The sequence below is a fragment of the Haliotis cracherodii genome, unplaced genomic scaffold (assembly GCF_022045235.1).
Source record: "Haliotis cracherodii isolate W230 unplaced genomic scaffold, xgHalCrac1.p SCAF_12, whole genome shotgun sequence".
NCBI classification, from domain to species: Eukaryota; Metazoa; Mollusca; class Gastropoda; order Lepetellida; family Haliotidae; genus Haliotis; species Haliotis cracherodii.
Window position 1 is genome coordinate 37,608,835 of NW_027266267.1, and position 23,156 is coordinate 37,631,990.

At 41.8% G+C, this 23,156-nt stretch overlaps 1 protein-coding gene across 1 annotated transcript; it reads left to right on the forward strand.

Moving 5' to 3' along the window:
* The first annotated feature begins 1,491 nt into the window (after positions 1 to 1,491).
* LOC139457856 (carbohydrate sulfotransferase 15-like) lies at positions 1,492 to 16,301 on the forward strand. Its single transcript, XM_071239205.1, has 7 exons — positions 1,492 to 1,824; positions 4,653 to 4,938; positions 6,308 to 6,412; positions 8,423 to 8,579; positions 10,690 to 10,861; positions 13,409 to 13,556; positions 16,129 to 16,301. The coding sequence occupies exons 1-7, from the start codon at positions 1,492 to 1,494 to the stop codon at positions 16,299 to 16,301; spliced, it is 1,374 nt and encodes a 457-aa protein (XP_071095306.1).
* Positions 16,302 to 23,156: the final 6,855 nt, after the last annotated feature.

The window sequence follows — 23,156 nt, forward strand, 5'->3', positions numbered from 1 at the left end:
TACCCGACCGCCCCTTCGATCTGGAAAAAGCATGTGACACTGCATGGAAGCTATATATTTCAAAAGATTTTCATGACTTTGGATTGCGAGGCCTTTTGGCTCAGTTTTTATCCATGGTTTTAACTGACAGGCACTTCAGGTCCGCATGGGTTCTACCCTGTTTGCTCATGATAATCAGGTCCACGATGTCAGCCAGAGCAGGGCTTGTAAAACCAATATGAAAAAAAGGCTTTGACTTGGAGCCTCCAGTTTTGAAGTGTGTATGGTCAGGCTGGTAAGTAGTCCCTTAAACAACATTGCGTTAAATTATCTTCGCAGTATGGATCACACGAGATCAATATTTCAAAATATCATCTGTTAATGATCATTTAGTTGTTTTTTTTAAAGAAAACAGATATTTTTGCAAAATTTTGATTAATATATTTTGTCATAAAATAGATGTAATAAAATTGCTAGATGAAATATGCAACTGAAATTGTCAGTGGATGTTTCCTCAAAAGGGGTAAATGCACTGTCAAGTTATTGTCCCCCTGAGAGAGAACCTAAGTTCCACATCGTTCAAAGAGAAATTTAGGCCTACCACATTTGTGATCATTGTATATTGATAATTTTATTTGATGGCCAAAATTGACAACAATCGCCGGCAGCTGATCAGGAAGGGATAGTGTGAATGCTGCTGCGAATCCGTGCAGGTTGCAGAGATCCTGTATGTCCCCTCGGTGCATAGTATTGTTGGTTGCTGGAGATTTCTAGCTCGTTTTTATTGTGTATTGTGACGTATACTGATTCATGTTTATGGTTTCATGCTAGTTTAAATGTGTCTGTGATACTCTAGTAATTGTACAGTCCTTTGTTCACAGGGGCGGTCGGGTAGCCCAGTGGTTAAAGCGTTCACTCGTCACGCTGAAACGCAGGTTCGATTTCCGACATGGGTACAATGTGTGAAACCCATTTCTGGTGTCCCCCGCCGTGATATTGCTGGAATATTACTAAAAGCGGCGTAAAACCATACTCACTCACTCACTCCTTTGTTCACAGGTTTCGTTGAAAGTCTAAACGTATTTCGTATTGTCTATCTTTTTCGTAGAACTACAAGTTTCAGATAAATATGACTTGAAATGAGGTTTAGTCATGTGTGCGGCCTGTTATCTGTATGACGTACGTGTTTTCGTACACTTGACCCGTGTCATTTGGCGACAAAGCTCCCACCAATGATACAGTTACTTTTATTAAATTGTGGCTTCGTTAATTTGGCGCTCCAACAAGAAACATTGGCGATATGATAGCACATATACTTATATTATATTAATATATAAATATCAATTGTTTCAATATATGACCTTCCCAATAGCTGGCTACGCAGCTGTGGTGCAATTAAAAGTCTGTTGCGCGTCGTGGAGTGAAACACAAGTGTCTCGTGACAGATAAAGCAAATGTGACTGATTCTGTAAAATTACACACGTAAATGTATGAACGCTCTGTCATTCCAGCATGAAGCTCAAAGAAAGGAATAAGCTGACCATCGTGGCTAAATTTCTTGGAGTTGTCTTTCTTGTGTCCTGCATTAGGAACATCGTGATGGAAATGCTGCACCCTTTCAAACTGGAACAGGCTCAAGTGATACACCGACAAATGTTACAGTTAGTCTCACACATGCAGAGAGCTGAACACAGAGTGCCGTCACACCTGCAGAACAGACCCAACAACTCCGGCCGTCCATGGGGATACCATGCAAGGGATGATGCTTTCCTGGCTGCGGTGAGGTACCTGACACACGCTCGCTACAACATGACCTTGTGGCGTGACCTTGACCTCATGAAACTGGTGTGTAGTAGTCTTCATATGAGTGTTACGTGAAATGTTCTTAAGATGAAACTTGAAACTTAGATGAGTCATTTGACATTAATCTAGTCTTTATTTGCAAAAGACATCACATATAACGTGTGTCATGATAAGTCAAGATGGCAACAATTCCCTGTACAAATCAACCAGTCACCTACTTCATTTAGTTCTATCTTACCTTAGAAACCTACTACCACTTGTTTATATTACTGCATATATCTTGCATCACTTCGGGCTTTCCTCCCACATTAAGCTGACACGCCGTGATATAACTGGAATACTGTTAAATGCGGCGTTAAACCCAACTCACTCACTCACTCACTCACTAACTGTAACCTTGTGAGACGCAATACTTGAGAGGCATGCTGAGAGTTGTACATTAGCATTGTATAAACATCCTTTAAATTTGCATCTAATATTTGTTTATGCCATGGATTTCCATGACGAGAATCGATCCTGCAACCTCACTGTTTTTACGCTGATCCACTGATCGTCTGCATGCTGCTAGGTCTTTCTCCCGCCCGCTGTCTTCGAATTAGGTCAGGTGAGGTGAAATGGGGTTTAACGTCGCGTCCAAGATTATTGCACTTATATAGCGACGTGCATGCACGTGTATGTGTGTGAGGCTACTTGTACTAGTCCGGACTGATGCCGATTTATAGTGCTAGCCCACTGAGATACCATGCCGCAGTTTAACATGAATACCCCACCCAGACACAGTATACTGACTCCGTCTTTTGGTATGACGCGGCCGGGGATAGAACCCCGGACCTTCCGCTCTCCGGGCGGACAATCTACCATTAGATCACGGAGGCGGTTCTTCGAATTTGGAGATGACCCTACTGTTTTTAGAAATTTGGAACCAAGCGCTTCACATGTCACGGAACCTGACCACCAGATCTGTTTGGTGGCTTCTCAGGACTAGCCAGGCTGCTAGAGAACTATTCTAACCTGGAATCCCAACAGGGAAAATCTGCAAAGAAACGCAATTGAAAAGTTTTCAATATCAAACAAGAAAGACAACCAGAAAGATCTACATTTTAAAACAAAAGCCAATTGTTATGAAAAAATGTATCCTTTCATATAAAGTAAACTATGGCCATATATAGCAACCATCATCGTTTACTTGGAACCGGGGGGCACGGGTGGCCCAGTCATCTAAGGCGCCGCGATTCGCTGTGCAGAGTTGGGGCCCCTCGGCACCCCAGAAACCTATGGTTGTGAGTTCGAATCCCGGTTCGCCCCGATTATGTTTCTAGGTTTGTCAGCACCATACCCGTGCTCGTGGGTTTCACCGAAGTGGTAAAACGTCTGAGACCTACATCACTTCGGGCTTTCCTCCCACATTTAGCTGACACGCCGCGATTTAACTGGTAAAAGCGATTTACTGTTAAAAGCGGCGTTAAACCCAACTCACTCACTTGGAACCGGCCTGAAAAAGAAGCACTGGTAGCGAATGGATCCATAAGTCACCACAAACGAATGTAACATAATTAAATGATAATCGATTCGCATTTGTCTCTCAGAGGTTTCAAATTACGATAACAAACCCAGATTAAAAAGTCAATTAACATGAGACAGATGTTGTCGCACTGTCGTATTTTAATAAATTATATATAAATTATCAATATTGTAGAACTTTGCCTACAATAATAATGATGAAATAGTATCTGTTTGATTCAAACTCAACACAAGTTCTCGGAGGGTCTAACATGACCACTGTCAATGTCACATTAGAAACACACGGTAATTATTGTTACTAACAAACTCGGCGATAAGCTGAAAATCGTAGACAACTGAACCTTTCAAAATAGCCGATACACATGTGTAGGTTCCCAGCAATCTATGCTTACCAGAGGCAACAAAACAGATCGTGTCAGTGGTGGTTGATTGGGATTTGTTTGTTTGTTTGTTGTGTAACGCCGCACTCAGCAATATTCCAGCTATATGACGGCGGTCCGTAAATAATCGAGTCTGGACCAGAAAGTCGAGTGATTGACATCCTGAGCATCTATCTACGTAATGGGGATACGATGACATGCACCAACCAATTAAGCGAGCCTGATCACCCGATCCCGTTAGTCGCGACAAGCAACGGTAGCTGAAGACCAATTCTAAACTGGAATCTTCAAGGGACCGTTGATTGGGATTTTCTTGGTCCAGACTCGATCAGTTACAGGTCGCCATCATATGGCTGGAATTCAGACGACTGCGGAGCTAAACAACATGCTCTCACTCACCCACTTCCGTGGTATTTCTCTTTTTCTATTCTTCTGGTTTAATGGTAATGTCGTTGGTCTCATCGTCATAACTTAGTTGTGTTGTGTTAAACTGTTAAAAAAAAGTCACCCTTACCTGGTAACGTTTGTTCCAATTTCTAAAAATATGCTTATTTCGTAAATTATGCAAATATATTTGGCCAAAGGGATCGTCGTTGACAGCGGACCCGTGAAGATCCGGGGTAGAATAGATCTTCAGCAACCCAATCTTGCCTTAAAAGGCGACTATGCTTGTCGTCAAAGGCGACTAGCGGTATCGGGTGGTCAGGCTCGCTGACTTGGTTGATACATGTCATCGATCCCAATTTAGTGGATCGATGCTCATGATATTAATCACTGGATTGTCTGGTCCAGACTCGATCATTACAGACCGCCATCATATAGCTGGAATATTGCTGAGTGCGGCGTTAAACAACCAACCAACCAATTAACCAACGTTGACAGCGATGTTGGTGAGTATGGACAACACAATGTTCCTGAGATCACGATGAGGGTTCTACCGTGTACAATGTGTGACGTTATTATCCACAGCAAGTACCACAGCCTCTGTCAGAGTTTACCAGCCCCTGTTGGTGGGTTCACAACGTCAGACAGAACCACTGCCCTTGGGGCATGGAACCAAGCAGGGCCCCCCTGGCGGAGTTAGCCAGCAGGAAGGGATCGGGGGAGACGAGGGTGCTGCGTTGCCTGCCCTACTTCTACATCATAGGGCAGGGCAAGAGTGGGACCACCGACCTGTTCAACAGACTGACAAAACATCCCGACGTTGCGCCCCACGCTATGAAGGAGACTCAGTGGGTGTGTCGAGCAAGACTAAGTATGTATACGTGTGTATTGACCGGAGGAGTTTGGCTGTGTTCCAGTCACATCACGGCTGGTTATGTCTAAATGTGTATTATCCAAAGCGAGTTTGACTGTGTTCCTTTCATATCACGACTAAGTATATCCATGTGTGTTAACCAGAGCGAGTTTGACTGTGTTCCCTTCATATCACGACTAGGTATATCCATGTGTGTTTTGACGAGAGCGAGGTGGGCTGTGTTCCCTTCATATGACGACTAGGTATATCCATGTGTGTTTTGACGAGAGCGAGGTGGGCTGTGTTCCCCTCATATCACGACTAGGTATATCCATGTGTGTTTTGACGAGTGCGGGGTGGGCTGTGTTCCCTTCATATCACGACTAGGTATATCCATGTGTGTTTTGACGAGAGCGAGATGGGCTGTGTTCCCCTCATATCACGACTAGGTATATCCATGTGTGTTTTGACGAGAGCGAGGTGGGCTGTGTTCCCCTCATATCACGACTAGGTATATCCATGTGTGTTTTGACGAGAGCGAGATGGGCTGTGTTCCCCTCATATCACGACTAGGTATATCCATGTGTGTTTTGACGAGAGCGAGGTGGGCTGTGTTCCCCTCATATCACGACTAGGTATATCCATGTGTGTTTTGACGAGAGCGAGGTGGGCTGTGTTCCCTTCATATTACGACTAGGTATATCCATGTGTGTTTTGACGAGAGCGAGGTGGGCTGTGTTCCCCTCATATCACGACTAGGTATGTCTATGGTTGTTTGGTTTATTGTTTAACGCCGCACTCACCAATATTCCAGCTATATGACGGCGGTCTGTAAATAATCGAGTCTGGACCAGACAATCTAGTTATCAATATCATGAGCATCGATCCACGCAATCGGGATCGATGACATGCATCAACCAAGTCAGCAAGCTTGACCATCCGAGTCCGTCAGTCGCCTCTTACGACAAGCGAAGTCGTCTTTTACGGCAAGCATGGGTTGCTGAAGACCTATTCTACCCTGGATCTTCACGGGTCGGGTATGTCTTGACTAGAGCTAGTTTGGCTATGTTCAAGGCTGTGTCAAGGCAGTGCATGGCTATGTGTGTCTTGACCATAGCGAGTTTGGCCCACTCATTCATTGTTTGGGGTAAAAAGATCGTCAGAAGGGATGTACCTACAGTAAACTTTTTAAATATGTTACTTTGAAATATTCAAATATTCAATGGTTGTGATTACAAACTAGATGTTCGTTTTTTGTGGTAGGTAATTGATGATTGTTATTCTTTTCATGTTTGTCGTAAATGTAGAATTCTATTATTGGCTTTAACTGTAACTGTCGTATAGGCCACGTAGATCTGTTGTCAATTCATGTCGTCTTTTATCTCAGGGGAATCATGTTCTTCCTTCGAGACGTATCTGAATCTGCTGCAGAAGAGCGCCAACTTCATACAGAAAAAGCACAAACACGACACTGTGAATCCTTATATCACAAGTGAGTTTGTTGCTTGTACCTTATATCTTGTATCGCGAGTGAAATACGTGGTTTTATGCGACTCACGTCAGATGTTATACCGCGGGGGCGGAGGGGTAGCCTAGTGGTAAAAGCGTTCGCTCGCCACGCCGATGACCTGGGTTCGATTCCCCACATTGGTACAATGTGTGAAGCCCATTTATGGGGATATTGCTGGAATATTGATAAAAAGCCGTGTAAAACCAGACTCCCTCACTCACTGTTTTATACAGCGACCGTTATTACAATTGGCAACATTCCCGTACGCAACATTCCCGCGGCGCGTAGACGTTGTCGTAGACGGCGCCGTACCACTGCATGAGCGTTATACAAAACTGATTTTGCATGAGCATTATAGTAACAAATGATAGATGTTTGTTGTTCATATTTAAAAAAAACACGTGTGTTATACAGCGAGCATGAATTATCTTGCTTATTCTCAAAAAAATATTGTTGTGGTTTATCATCGTCTATAACTATCGTTTCTTTATGATTGCAGTCAGTTTTGTATAGCCTGTATAAGTTACGGTCGTTATCCATGTCAACAAGCTAAGTGCAATTCTTAGAGTGGTACAAGGCAAGGTAACTGCTTTTGTAGCTAAACTGAGCAAAAGGGCAGCTATACATTGGTATATCGCCTATGCCCGTATATATACTAACGGAGTGAGTGAGTGAGTGGGGTGTTACGTCGCTTTTAGCAATATTCCAGCAATATCACGGCGGGGGACACCAGAAATGGGCTTCACACATTGTACCCATGTCGGGAATCTAACCCGGGTCTCCGGCGTGACGAGCGAACACTTTAACCACTAGACTACCCGACCGCCCCTATACTAACGGAAAAACATAACGGTGCTCCATCAGAGCTCTCCAGTTGATTCCTGGACTCATCTGTGAACAGCATCCTGTTCCGATCTTGTCTTCAGAACCTCAGATGCTGTCTACACTAGCTAGGCGTGCATGACGTTGACGTAGAAACAGATTTGGCGTATCGCCAGACTACGGTTCAGCGACTAATTAGTCTCAACCCAGGAATTGTCGATGTTTTGATTTACATCAAAATGTCTGGCAACAATCCAGTACGCAGCCTTCCCACGGCCCGTAGACGTTGCTTTAGAAGCCGTACCACTGCGAGCGTTATTACATTTATACAAAAATGTTTTTGTGACAGCATAATAGTTACAGATGTGAGCTGTTTCCTTTTCATATTCAAAAACCACGTGTGTCAGTGTCATGCTTCCAGCAAACACGCACACATCTCAACTGTTGTGTACAACTTTTGTACAATTATCGGGCCACTAAGACGTCACAATCGCATCACTCGTACGCCACTAATGCCCAGTGTATGCGCCAATAACTCGATACATCGTGCAATTTACGAGCCATTTTTACCGCATTTCTTTCGCTGTACTTTCACGGCCCTATCGCTAATGTATCGTCTCACTATAATGGCATTTAGTGTAGTTCACAACAATTCTTATATTGATAAATACATAGTTCACAAGAACTATTATATTGATAGATACATAGTTCACAACAACTCTTATATTGATAGATCCATCGTTCACAAGATCTCTTATAGTGATAGATACATAGTTCACAACAACTCTTATATTGATAGATCCATCGTTCACAAGATCTCTTATATTGATAGATCCATAGTTCACAACAACTCTTATATTGATAGATCCATAGTTCACAACAACTCTTATATTGATAGATCCATAGTTCACAACAACTCTTATATTGATAGATACATAGTTTATAACATATCATATCATATAAACAGTTCATTACAATTTATATATTGCTAGATACACAGGTTATTACAACTCTTATAGTGATAGATACACAGTTCGTTAGAACTGTCACACTGATATAGATTCAATATATATGTTGATAGATACATTGTAACCTTTCATTGCCGTTTACAACACTCAGTTTTAATAGAAATATTTTTGAAACTGTATACATATACATATGTTTGTACAGGTGATGCCACCCCGGGATATTTCTCCTACATTGACTTTTGGGATATGTTGCCTGGCAACGAAGGGTGTACCGAGCCTTGTGTGACCAATGCTGACATCATTCACCATTTGAACCCTCGGGCCAAGATCATCCTGTCACTCAGGAACCCTACAGACAGGTACGGTCTGGTAAAATATACACACACCAAGCAAGTCATGAGCCCTGCAGACAGGTACAGTCCAGTATATATACACACACCAGACAAGTCACGAACCCTGCAGACAGGTACAGTCCAGTATATACACACACCAGGCAAGTCACGAACCCTACAGACATGTACCGTCTGGTAAAATATACACACACCAAGCAAGTCACGAACCCTACAGACAGGTACCGTCTGGTAAAATATACACACACCAAGCAAGTCACGAACCCTACAGACAGGTACAGACTGGTAAAATATACACACACCAAGCAAGTCACGAACCCTACAGACAGGTACAGTCTGGTAAAATATACACACACCAAGCAAGTCACGAACCCTACAGACAGGTACCGTCTGGTAAAATATACACATACCAAGCAAGTCACGAACCCTACAGACAGGTACCGTCTGGTAAAATATACACACACCAAGCAAGTCACGAACCCTGCAGACAGGTACAGACTGGTAAAATATACACACACCAAGCAAGTCACGAACCCTACAGACAGGTACAGACTGGTAAAATATGCACACACCAAGCAAGTCACGAACCCTACAGACAGGTACCGTCTGGTAAAATATACACATACCAAGCAAGTCACGAGCCCTGCAGACAGGTACAGTCCAGTGTATACATACACCAAGCAAGTCACGAACCCTGTAGACATGTACCGTCTGGTAAAATATACACACACCAAGCAAGTCACGAATCCTACAGACATGTACCGTCTGGTAAAATATACACACACCAAGCAAGTCACGAATCCTACAGACAGGTACCGTCTGGGAAAATATACACATACCAAGCAAGTCACGAGCCCTGCAGACAGGTACAGTCCAGTGTATACATACACCAAGCAAGTCACGAACCCTGCAGACAGGTACAGTCCAGTGTATACATACACCAAGCAAGTCACGAGCCCTGCAGACAGGTACAGTCCAGTGTATACATACACCAGGCAAGTCACGAACCCTACAGACAGGTACAGTCCAGTATATACACACACCAGGCAAGTCACGAATCCTACAGACATGTACCGTCTGGTAAAATATACACACACCAAGCAAGTCACGAATCCTACAGACAGGTACCGTCTGGGAAAATATACACATACCAAGCAAGTCACGAGCCCTGCAGACAGGTACAGTCCAGTGTATACATACACCAAGCAAGTCACGAACCCTGCAGACAGGTACAGTCCAGTATATATACACACCAACAAGTCACGAACCCTGTAGACATGTACCGTCTGGTAAAATATACACACACCAAGCAAGTCACGAATCCTACAGACAGGTACCGTCTGGGAAAATATACACATACCAAGCAAGTCATGAGCCCTGCAGACAGGTACAGACCAGTAAAATATCCACACACACCAAGCAAGTCACGAACCCTGCAGACAGGTACAGTCTAGTAACATATCGACATACACCAGGCAAGTCACGAACCCTGCAGACACGTAGAATTCAGTAACAAGAGATAGTTCACACTGTAGACGATGAAACTCTGGGCGAGATACTGAAATACAATGCGAGTTTATGATAGACGATGATAGAAAGACTATGCAAGACAGAGAAAATATGAGTGAGAAACACCTAAAGACTATGCAAGACAATAAGCGACTCTGAGAGAAACACCTAGAGACTATGCAAAACCATAAGCGACTCTGAGAGAAACACGTAGAGACTATGCAAGACAATAAGCGACTCTGAGAGAAACACCCAAAGACTATGCAAGTCAATAAGCGACTCTGAGAGAAACACCTAAAGACTATGCAAGACCATAAGCGACTCCGAGAGAAAAACCTAGAGACTATGCAAGACAATAAGCGACTCTGAGAGAAACACCTAGAGACTATACAAGACAATAAGCGACTCTGAGAGAAACACCTAGATTATCTGCAAGACAATAAGCGACTCTGTGCGAAACACCTAGAGACTATGCAAGTCAATAAGCGACTCTGAGAGAAACACGTAGAGACTATGCAAGACAATAAGCGACTCTGAGAGAAACAACAAGAGACTACGAGAGAAAAAATGAGAGACTCTGAGAGAGACAATATGAACATCTGTGTTTCAGACTCTACTCCTACTACTTTTTTAAGTCGGCTATATTAGGAAGGATGGTGTCAAAACAAGACTTCCACGACCTGGTCAACAGAGAAATCGGTAAATTCAACAACTGTCTGGCGTCGCAGTCCCTCCGGGGATGTTGTTACAACTACACCATCGCTGATTCCCTGACGGAAGAGGTACGAGAGGGTGTTTAGACATTATCGTCCCATAAAACCAGTGGCAGTGGTACATAGGTAGTTGTAATACAATACTTATCAGAGGAGTACCTAGATAGTTGCAATACAAGACTTCTCAGAGGAGTACATAGGTAGTTGTAATACAATACTCATCAGAGGAGTACCTAGATAGTTGTAATACAAGACTTCTCAGAGGAGTACATAGGTAGTTGTAATACAAGACTTCTCAGTGGAGTACATAGGTAGCTGTAATACAATACTCATCAGAGGAGTACATAGGTAGTTGTAATACAATACTCATCAGAGGAGTACCTAGATAGTTGTAATACAAGACTTCTCAGAGGAGTACATAGGTAGTTGTAATACAAGACTTCTCAGAGGAGTACATAGATAGTTGTAATACAAGACTTCTCAGTGGAGTACATAGGTAGCAGTAATACAATACTCATCAGAGGAGTACATAGGTAGTTGTAATACAATGCTTCTCAGAGGAGTACATAGATAGTTGTAATACAACACTTCTCAGAGGAGTACATAGATAGTTGTAATACAGCTTTTCTCAGAGGAGTACATAGATAGCTGTAATACAACACTTCTCAGAGGAGTACATAGATAGTTGTAATACAAGACTTCTCAGAGGAGTACCTAGGTAGTTGTAATACAATACTCATCAGAGGAGTACGTAGATAGTTGCAATACAAGACTTCTCAGAGGAGTACATAGGTAGTTGTAATACAATACTTATCAGAGGAGTACCTAGATAGTTGCAATACAAGACTTCTCAGAGGAGTACATAGGTAGTTGTAATACAATACTCATCAGAGGAGTACATAGATAGTTGTAATACAAGACTTCTCAGAGGAGTACATAGGTAGTTGTAATACAATACTCAGCAGAGGAGTACATAGATAGTTGTAATACAAGACTTCTCAGAGGAGTACATAGGTAGTTGTAATACAATACTCATCAGAGGAGTACATAGATAGTTGTAATACAAGACTTCTCAGAGGAGTACATAGATAGTTGTAATACAACACTTCTCAGAGGAGTACATAGATAGTTGTAATACAAGACTTCTCAGAGGACTACATAGGTAGTTGTAATACAATACTCATCAGAGGAGTACCTAGATAGTTGCAATACAATACTTCTCAGATGATTACATAGATAGTTGTAATACAATACTTCTCAGAGGAGTACATAGATAGTTGTAATACAAGACTTCTCAGAGGAGTACATAGATAGTTGTAATACAGCTTTTCTCAGAGGAGTACATAGATAGCTGTAATACAAGACTTCTCAGAGGAGTACCTAGATAGTTGTAATACAATACTTCTCAGAGGAGTACATAGATAGCTGTAATACAAGACTTCTCAGAGGAGTACATAGATAGCTGTAATACAACACTTCTCAGAGGAGTACATAGATAGTTGTAATACAGCATTTCTCAGAGGAGTACATAGATAGCCGTAATACAACACTTTTCAGAGGAGTACATAGATAGTTGTAATACAATACTCATCAGAGGAGTACATAGACAGTTGTAATACAAGACTTCTCAGAGGAGTACATAGATAGTTGCAATACGAGACTTCTCAGAGGAGTACATAGATAGTTGTAATACAATACTTCTCAGAGGAGTACATAGATAGTTGTAATACAAGACTTCTCAGAGGGGTACATAGATAGCTGTAATACAACACTTCTCAGAGGAGTACATAGATAGTTGTAATACAGAATTTCTCAGAGGAATAGACAGATAGCTATAATACAGCATTTCTCAGAGGAATAGACAGATAGCTATAATACAACACTTTTCAGAGGAGTACATAAACAGTTGTAATACAAGACTTCTCAGAGGAAAACATAGACAGTTGTAATACAAGACTTCTCAGAGGAGTACAAAGATAGTTGAAATAGAAGACCAATCACAGTGGTACAGGGTTCATATATCGTGGTGGTCAAATTCGCTTTTGAGAATATCTGGTATATGTGAAGCAAACACCTGCCTCGCCCTGCTCATTAGAGGGTTCTGTGAAAGTGCGATCCCGCATTCTTTGAGACGTCTTTGCACGTCACCTGTTGTCAGATACGATGCGTGTTATGCTGCCTATGTATTTTTATTCGTTGTCAAACGTGACCCTTAATTCAAGTTACCATCAACCTGTGTACGCTGTGAAGAATACTCGATGCCCCATACAGTCAATCCGCACCCGTGTACACAACCAATCCCATCAGTCCACACAAACAAACATGTGTACAATGTGTACGATATGTACACTGTTTCCGTTAGTTTGATTATGTGACCACTCATCACAGGACGCGATGCACACGGATAGCCACAATCACTCTGTGACATATTTTTTCCACCAGTGCCAGTAATTTACCTTTGTTGTCTTGTCTGTAAACACGTGCACAGGCACGCATGCAGACACGCACGCGCAAGTAACATAAGACCGCCCACGTTTCCACCAATGTGTCGACTTTGTGTAAGCTGCAAATATGTTAAACTATGCTGAATGATTAAAACTGACTTTGTTTCGCCAGCTTGATCTACGGCGCGGGATCTACCTTGTGTTTCTGATGGATTGGATGAAAGTGTTCCCTAGCAACCAGATCCACGTTCAAACGTTCGAGGACTACACGAGTAATGAAACAAAACATCTAGCAGAAATCTTCAAATTTCTGAATCTCAGTGAGTATTTTGCTATCTACTTTCGTTGCAGGAATTAAATAGACACCCACATGCCTGTGGAACCTGTGGGGACCAATGATAGAATAGAACTGGATGGCCGACCCCGTGGAGACCCAGGATAGAATAAAATCTAAATCTATATCGCAACACTGATCTGATAGCTTGTGGACCCAGTGTGGACCTAGGTTAGAACAGGTCGCTATCTGACCGACCCAATGGGAACTCCGGTTAGAACGTGTCCCCAACATGCATTAACCTGTAACATGAGACGAAACTAGATGGATGGTCAGGCTATGTGAATTTCTTGTTTGCATGTCATTGTACCCCGAGTGGAAGGCACGTTGCTCATAGTGTCAACCAATGGTCCAATGGTCTAGTCCAGACTCGATTGTTACAAGCCGCAGTGAGTGAGTGAGTGTGGGTTTACGCCTCTTTTAGCAATATTCCAGCAATATCACGGCGGGGGACACCAGAAACGGGCTTCACACATTGTACCCATGTCGGGAGTCGAACCCGGGTCTCCGGCGTGACGAGCGAACGCTTTAACCACTAGGCTACCCGACAGCCCCTACAAGCCGCAGTGCTATAGATTAATTGTTTCGTACAGAATGATGCGGATGTCTATGACTTGAGTGAGTGACACGATAAAAACAATGGCCATAACCAGTACAAATGCCATTAGATGTAAATAGCCCCTAACATTACCTTAATCAACATTTATCTTTATCGGAGTCATAAAATACAGCGATCTGGTAGGCTGGTCAGTGTTCAGCATGGCGGGCGAACGCTTCATCCATAGAGCTACCGAACCGCTCCTTGTCATGATACCGATAATGCATATACTTTGTTATGCCTCCCTGTAACTATTTACTTCCAGAACCACCCGTCGGTCTTCGTCATGACTCGCTGTAACTATTTACTTCCAGAACCTCCTGTCAGCCTGCGTCATGACTCGCTGTAACTGTATGCTTGCAGATCCTCATGTCTGTATCATGACACGCTCTAAATATTTACTTCCAGAACCTCCTGTCGGTCTTCGTCATGACTTGCTGTAACTATACTGAACCGCAAAAGAAACGACACACCAAGTAACATTGCATGGAAAATTGTCATTGAAATATCATGGTAATTTTTGTCAAAGTTTCAATTACCCCAAATTGATGATAAAAAGACAAAGTAGATGACAATAAAACCGATGGCAACGGCCATGGTTACCCAATACACGTGAGTTCCGTGCAAACTGAAATGCACATGCGTTCCCCCATTTTCTGCCCTGTAAAAACCCACCCAGATTGGAAAACATTCATTCGTTATTGAATTGCTACCACAAGCCAAGATTGACAAGAAATTAACGACACCAAACCCTTAGACGATTGCACGCTGGACAAACCGCTCCAGCATAGGTGCCGGACCACCAACACTACAGATGACAGACCACGTAGTGGAATACCAAGGGTCACCACCCGACGTCAGGATCGTCAGATTGTGCGACACCATCTTCAAGATCGCTTTGTTACTGCTGCGGAAACTGCTCGACAGACCAAGGGGACACACCAGCGACACATTAGTGAAGAAACCGTGCGTCGACGATTGACGAGCAGACACCTCCACTGTCAACGGCCACACCGAGGACCCATTCTGACACCAAGTCATCGCCGGGACCGTCTTCACTGGGCAACACAGCACCAGCATTGGCTCCACCAGCAGTGGAAAGGGGTCCTCTTCTCAGACGACAGCAGATGGCAGAGAGAGAGAGAGAGAGAGTCTGGCGACGCCGTGGGGAATGTTATTCGAATGATTGTGTTCCTGAGAGAATCTCGTGGGGTGGTCCGAGCATCATGGTGTGGGGTGGAATTGGTCATGCACAGAGGGTCGGCCCTGTGGTCTTCCAGAACATCGGTCCAGGGAGAGGCAATGGTGTCACAGTAGCTCGGTACATTGATCAAGTCTTGAGACCACACGCCATACCTCATTTGGCAAGTCGCCGCAACCACGAGTTTCAGCATGATAACGCCCGTGCCCACACTGTGAGAGCAAAAAGAGATTTCCTCCAGCAGAATGACATCAGAACCATTCAGTGGCCTGCCCTCAGTCCCGATTTAAATCCCATTGAGCACCTGTCTGCTGAATGACGTCCGATCAAGGCCGACAACTGCAGCTGAACTGCGTCAGGCGTTCCTCAGAGTGTGGGCTCAAGTGCCTATGCCCTTCATCAACCGCCTCATCCATTCCATGTATCGACGTTGCACGGCTGTCATCAATGCACATGGCGGACACACGAGATAGTGACTTGTGATACCATTTTCTCAGACTAGTGTTGTGTTTCACTTTAAAATCATTTGACACTTTAATCTTAACCTTGATGATCAGTTTTGCCAAGTTTCATCTGTTGTATGTTTACAGTGTTTGGACAAATAAGGTTTCTCATATATCTATCCGCGGTGACGTTTCTTTTGCGGTTCAGTATATTCATTTCCAGACCCTCCTATCGGTCTTCGTCATGACTCGCTGTATTCTAGAACCTCATGAATGACAGGCTCTGTCATGACTCCCTGTAACTATGTACTTCCAGAATCTCTGCCTGATGCGGCTCTGAGCAAGATCACGACACTGAAAACAGCGGGTCCGAGGAAGTATGGACGGACAGTTGGGGACATGATGGCAGAGACACGTGTCACCCTGGACAGGTTCTATAAACCACATAACGAGGAACTTGCAACATTGATGGGCAAAGATTATTGGTGATTTGTAAAACGGCAATAGTTATACTGACGGACATGAAACGGTACACACTCGTACCTTGGATATATGACCCAATAATTCGCATGTGACAATGTTACTAGGATGAACACAGTCGCCGATATACTGCAAACATAAGGCCCAAAAGGCCCAAAAGGCCCAAAAGACAACTATGATACCAGTATAGCATCATCGAATCACATTTCTTCGTGTCATTATTAGCCTCCATCAAATATGGGTATATACTTCATATTGCCTAGCAGCGCAACGAAACGTCGGACTAATTGTAATAAAGAAGTTGTTCATCCATAGAACTCGTCTTACTTCATCACACCAACTTCTAAATGCCACTGAAAGAACCTCACTACTGCTAACATTAAATAGTACTACATTTCTGACAACTAATCATTGTCCAAATACAATGCAATGAACTTCTACTGAATCTCAACAGAAACGAATAATGCAGTTACAATCATTGTCTAACAATAAATCACACTGGCATACTGCACTTTCTAGATATCAGGCATGATGATAGTTGGTTTGTTGTCTAAACTTGCGCTTTCTTCTCACATGAAGCTGTCGCGACCTATTACAACTGCAACATGCTCAAAGCAGTGTAAAACACAACTCTCTGTAAAAGGTTCTCTTGACCAATGACTTATGCAAATCGATCACTACTCTCACACTCTTTGTATTACAAAAATACATCAGACCGCCTCCGTGGTCTAGAGGCAGAGCGTCAGCCCGGAGAGCGGAAGGTCCGGGGTTCGATCCCCAGCCGCGTCATACCAATTGCAACCTTTCGAGTTGAGTTATATTAATTGGTTCAACAGTGTCATATGGCCCTGTGACTCAGGGGTAGCAAAATGCAGATGGCTGTTACAATGAATGCTCGTTCCACCTGCGACGAACAGGTCTGTTTGTTGATGAACTATAGTGATAGCTAAATAGACAGATTTTTTATTCATGCACCGATTGTCTTTAAATATAATATCCAATTATGTATGACTGTTTGATAATCTCATACCAACTTTGACTGGAGTAGGTCCAATAGTTTTTCAGATATTGTAGTAAACGTCGGTACTTTAAATTAACGTCCAGATAGATATATGTGTGACATGCGCTTCATGTAACCCCAATGTAACTCTTCAGTTTTATTTGTTGTTGACACACATTTGCAGCTTTATCATTACTGTGTTTACATAATCGTGTTGGACCAGACACACCAATGTTTAATTGCATAAATAACATCTCAAGCTGTCTCGATTCATGTAAAATGACAGTCATCCAAATCACAAAACCTTACCATCAGATTCAGTTAGTTGCCTCTTATGATAACATCTGTGGCTTGGGACACATTCACACCAGGATTGTCTGATTGAGTTCACTCAAGCTGAAAGTACTGCAGTACTAATGTAGCGGCCATCATGCATTGTTTAGACAATATTATATTTTCGTAACCCTTTGAATCAAAGAGTGTAGTTCCAGACTAATAATGATAATCATCATCAACATCAATCCACGAAATCGGGATACGATGACATGCAATCAACGATGTAACCGAGCTTGTCCACCGATCCATTTTATCACCTCTTACGGGAAGTATAGCTTCCTTGGGCCGTTTGTTTTTACCCAGAATTCCCACAGATATGTTGAATGATACTTAGTAGCATTTTTGCATGGCTATATAAAAATGACATACAGATTGTCAACATAAAGAATAAAATCAGTCCTATATATGATAGGTCCTTTTTAGTTTGGGAATTGTGATTTTGTACAATTTGTCTCGTAACGGTCTATCAAGCTCGGTTTTCTATTTCAGGTTATTTCTTCAAGTTTAATCTGTGAAATGGGTTTTAACGTCGCTTTCAAGATTACTGCATAGCGACGTGCGTGCGTGCCTCCGTGCATGTCTCGTTGTGTGAGGGTTTGTGTGATTGCACAATCAGGCTGGTTTAGGCTCGACATCAGGTCAGTGCCCTCTACACGCAGCCCAGACAGGGCCTTCTCCAAGGAAGAGCTGCTCTGGCACCGAGAAATGGGAGTCGGACAAGTTGTTTCTTGGGATGACATTTCAGAATCAAGGTCTGCATATTTGCCTGTATTTCCTGATCCTTGTCAATCACATTGGTGTCAAAAGGGACAGAAAATACAATGACACAAATGCTTTCATTAGATTTATAAAAAAAAATAAGATCAGGTTTGTTGGCCTGAATAGGCCTGAAGCTGTGTACGAGCCTTTCGAAAAGAATTTTGTATTTATCATTTCCCATGACGCCCTCTACATATTCTGGGTCGTTACATGTGTCAAAACCACAATCATGGCGTAGACGGTATAAAGAATCAAGCCATTCAATCATGTCGCTTAAGAATCTGTGTTTGTGCCAAAGCTGAGCATCCACTGGACAGTAACGTTACATTGATTGCATAATCTACATATTACATTTCCATTTTGATGCAAAATCACATATTGTCGGTTTCGAGTGGGAAGTGACTGGTCCTGAGCAGCAAACAAAAAACCTTGAAGTTCTGTTTCACGTTTCAAGCCAGCCGACTTCATTTAATCAAAGGACTCTTCAGGGTTGCTGATCCTCTCAACACCCTGTACATATAGTCGATAGCATCTCCTTGACAAACCCAACTCTGCACAACTAACACAATCAGGCTGGTTAGGTTCGAACAACTGACTAATCTCCTAAATGCTGACCAACAACAGAAACGTTCCAAACCCCAACGGTTTACCTTGACGTCATGGGAACAATATTGGGTTGAATACAGACTTGCTAATCTAAATTGTAGATTTTTTTTATTAATATTGAAAGACTTTTGCCACTTTTACTTACATTTGATAAATATCTTTTTAATAACGTATTTAAAAACGCTTTTTAATTTCATACTTCCCAACCAATTTTCCCACCCATCAACAGAACCAACGACAGCCTTCAGATCAGTAAATGCACAGACTGCCTTAAACAGTGCTACGTATTTATTTCTTGGATATGACACGACCCCTCGGTTATGCTTGCGATTGTAAGACCTGGGAAAAAAGGCAAGGGAAAGTATGACTTAGGGTGACCCTTTCCCCTGGTCTCACAGTCCCAAGCATCCCCGAGGAGGAGCGATTTATCTGACTTAGATACCGCCAAACAAGGATAACAAATGTCAGAACAAATCAAGAATAAATTTTAAATATCGAGCAAAAGCAACAACAACAGTATTACATATTCTAAGGAAATATGTCTAATATTTGCAAAGGATGACATCAAAATGTTCGAGTCACTAACGAAGGGTTTGACTGACATTCTTGAATACGGTGAGTAAATCAGAAAACGTACAACTGTAAGGATAAGAACTATCAGGCTTATAACAACAACGTAACCCTTAATTCTTAATGTACATCTTGCCTCTTCCAAATATCACTGTGTTATTTGTTATCAAGTACCTGTTGTTGTTATTATTAATCTGCCGCTTATCACAACATTTCATGCATGTATACCTCTTATGACTTGGTTGTACTGGAGCTTGAGAAGGGTGTAAGAATATACATCAAAACGTCGCTAATGCAATGAAACATTAGTTGTTATCCAAAAGCTTGTACATTTTCCTACACACTAACGAAATGACACGCGGTATGTGGGTTCGAATCCAACGATCTGGAACTATATTAGGTAAAGTTTATCCAGGTATGACATGTTATGCCATGGAGGTACAATGCAGATGCTTTTAAGAGGTTATCAGAGAACAAATAGTTCACAAATTACGGTTATTACATTGTTTGTAAAGACATACTTCAGTGGAGGTACATGTTACTATTAAACCTATAATACCTATGTCAGCAGGGGTACAGATTGTTATGAAGCATATAATACCCATGTCAGTAGGGGTACAGGTTGTTATGAAGTGTATGATACCCATGTCAGTAGGGGCACAGGTTGTTATGAAGTATATAATGCTCATGTCAGTAGGGGCACAGATTGTTACGAAGTATATAATACCCATGTCAATAGGGGTCCAGGTTGTTATGAAGTATACAATGCCCATGTCAGTAGGGGCACAGGTTGTTACGAAGTATATAATACCCATGTCAGTAGGGGCACAGGTTGTTATGAAGTATATAACACCCATGTCAGTAGGGGTACAGGTTGTTATGAAGTATATAATACCCATGTCAGTAGGGGTACAAGTTGTTATGAAGTATATAATACCTATGTCTGTAGGGGTACAGGTTGTTATGAAGTATAAAATACCCATGTCAGTAGGGGCAAAAGTTGTTATGAAGTATATAACACCCATGTCAGTAGGGGCACAGGTTGTTATGAAGTATACAATACCCATGTCAGTAGGGGCACAGGTTGTTACGAAGTATATAATACCCATGTCAGTAGGGGCACAGGTTGTTATGAAGTACGGGCGGTCGGGTAGCCTAGTGGTTAAAGCGTTCGCTCGTCGCGCCGAAGACCTGGGTTCGATTCCCGACATGGGTAAAATGTGTGAAGCCCATTTCTGGTGTCCCCCGCCGTGATATTGCTGGAATATTGCTAAAAGCGGCGTAACACCATACTCACTCACTCACTCACTCACTGTTATGAAGTTTATAATACCCATGTCAGTAGGGGCACAGTTTGTAATGAAGTATATGATACCCATGTCAGTAGGGGTACAGGTTGTTATGAAGTATATAATACCCATGTCAGTAGGGGTACAGGTTGTTATGAAGTATATAATACCCATGTCAGTAGGGGTACAGGTTGTTATGAAGTATATAATACCCATGTCAGTAGGGGCACAGGTTGTTATGAAGGACATTATACCCATGTCAGTAGGGGTACAGATTGTTATGAAGTATATAATACCCATGTCAGTAGGGGTACAGGTTGTTATGAAGTATATAATACCCATGTCAGTAGGGGCACAGGTTGTTATGAAGGACATTATACCCATGTCAGTAGGGGCACAGATTGTTATGAAGTATATAATACCCATGTCAGTAGGGCTACAGATTGTTACGAGGTATATAATACCCATGTCAGTAGGGGCACAGATTGTTATGAAGTATATAATACCCATGTCAGTAGGGGTACAGGTTGTTATGAAGTATATAATACCCATGTCAGTAGGGGTACAAGTTGTTATGAAGTATATAATACCCATGTCAGTAGGGGCACAGGTTGTTATGAAGGACATTATACCCATGTCAGTAGGGGCACAGGTTGTTATGAAGGACATTATACCCATGTCAGCAGGGGCACAGGTTGTTATGAAGTATATAATGCCCATGTCAGTAGGGGGTACAGGTTGTTATGAAGTATGTAATACCCATGTCAGTAGGGGCACAGTTTATTATAAAGATTAAAAAAGAAAAATAAGTGCTGACGTGAACTTTATTCTGTCATTGAGCATTGAGTATTCAGTACAAAAGATTAGCAGAGTTCATTCAGGTCAATACCAATAACCCCCCAAAAACGAAAGAGGACGTCACAAAATTGGAGCATACAAATCTTTACTTTAAAATCCAGATCTGATTCCTGCTTGCTCCTGTTTAATCAATTGTTTTCTATGAGCACAAAGAGCACGATAGAAATCTCTGCATAAAGCAGAGTCAATTGTACGATTCCGACCATGTCATGAGCATGTGTTCATAAATCACTATCGAATAGTAACCTTTTTCACCCAAACTTGCTCCCACAGGAGATATCGCTTGGGTGATGCAGACCATTGCAGACCATTGTGACGTCATTGGTTAAATGACGTCACAATCAAATGACATCACTAATGGCTCTGCTACTGAAGATGTTAGCAGTACTTTTACACTTAAGACACTGCATATTGACCTTTTTCACTCTTCGCTACTTCCGGTTGGAAAGCGAGGCTTGGAGAGCAGAAGGTGAAGGCCAGATAGCACATGAAACACATGGAGATGTCAACAAGGCGCGCAATCCGGACAAACTGTAACAATTTCACCATCTCGGTACATTTATCGTAAGTATTGAACATTATTCTTATTCTTATCATTGACAAACTATTCTACTGTTATCTGGTCTCCTTACCGATATAAATTTGAGTCTGGACGTTTTGTTGTGATTTCAATTTAAAATATCCATGACCACCTGGTAACTCCCAGTGCAGTTTATGGTAGCTGAACAGACGGGAAGGGTGTGTAGAATATTTGAAGTAAAGTACAGTTTGATCTGCAATTTTGGTAACAATTAATATTTCTACCAAAATGATATTTACTTTACTGTACCAATTTAATCATGTCATGAAATGAACAAAAACCCAACTAATTTATGTCCAGTAAATGTTCAATCTACATGTGATCTTTATATAATTTACAGAAACAGATAACTCTTCAACAGTTTGTATTGAAATATTTCAAATGAATAAATTGATATTGACATTACTAAAAACTTAAAGTATAAACATAATTATTTTTAATTCCCATGCGTATTGCAATCATAACTTATTTATTCCCTTTGTTTAATTGTGAAACCCATCTGGTTTTATGTCCACAAACATGTTTTGACACTTTTAAAACAAAAAGATTTCTTTTGTGCAAGCAATTATCATGTATTATTGATTATTAATCATATCAATTTATATGTAAGAATACAGTTGTGCTTCCTGTGTCATTTTGCAATAATTATATTGTTATGATGTAATATTTTACTATTGATAACAATCTTTAGAACTTTAGTTTAGTCAAGTGGTGTGATCATTTTGATATTTTTTATAATTCAATCAAAACGAGAAAAATAAAAAAATATAAATACATAGATGAAATTTGTTTTCCATGTCAAATAACGATGATAGCATGAATTTATCTCATGCTCCGTGTATAGCATGCTCCTTGTGAAAATTCAT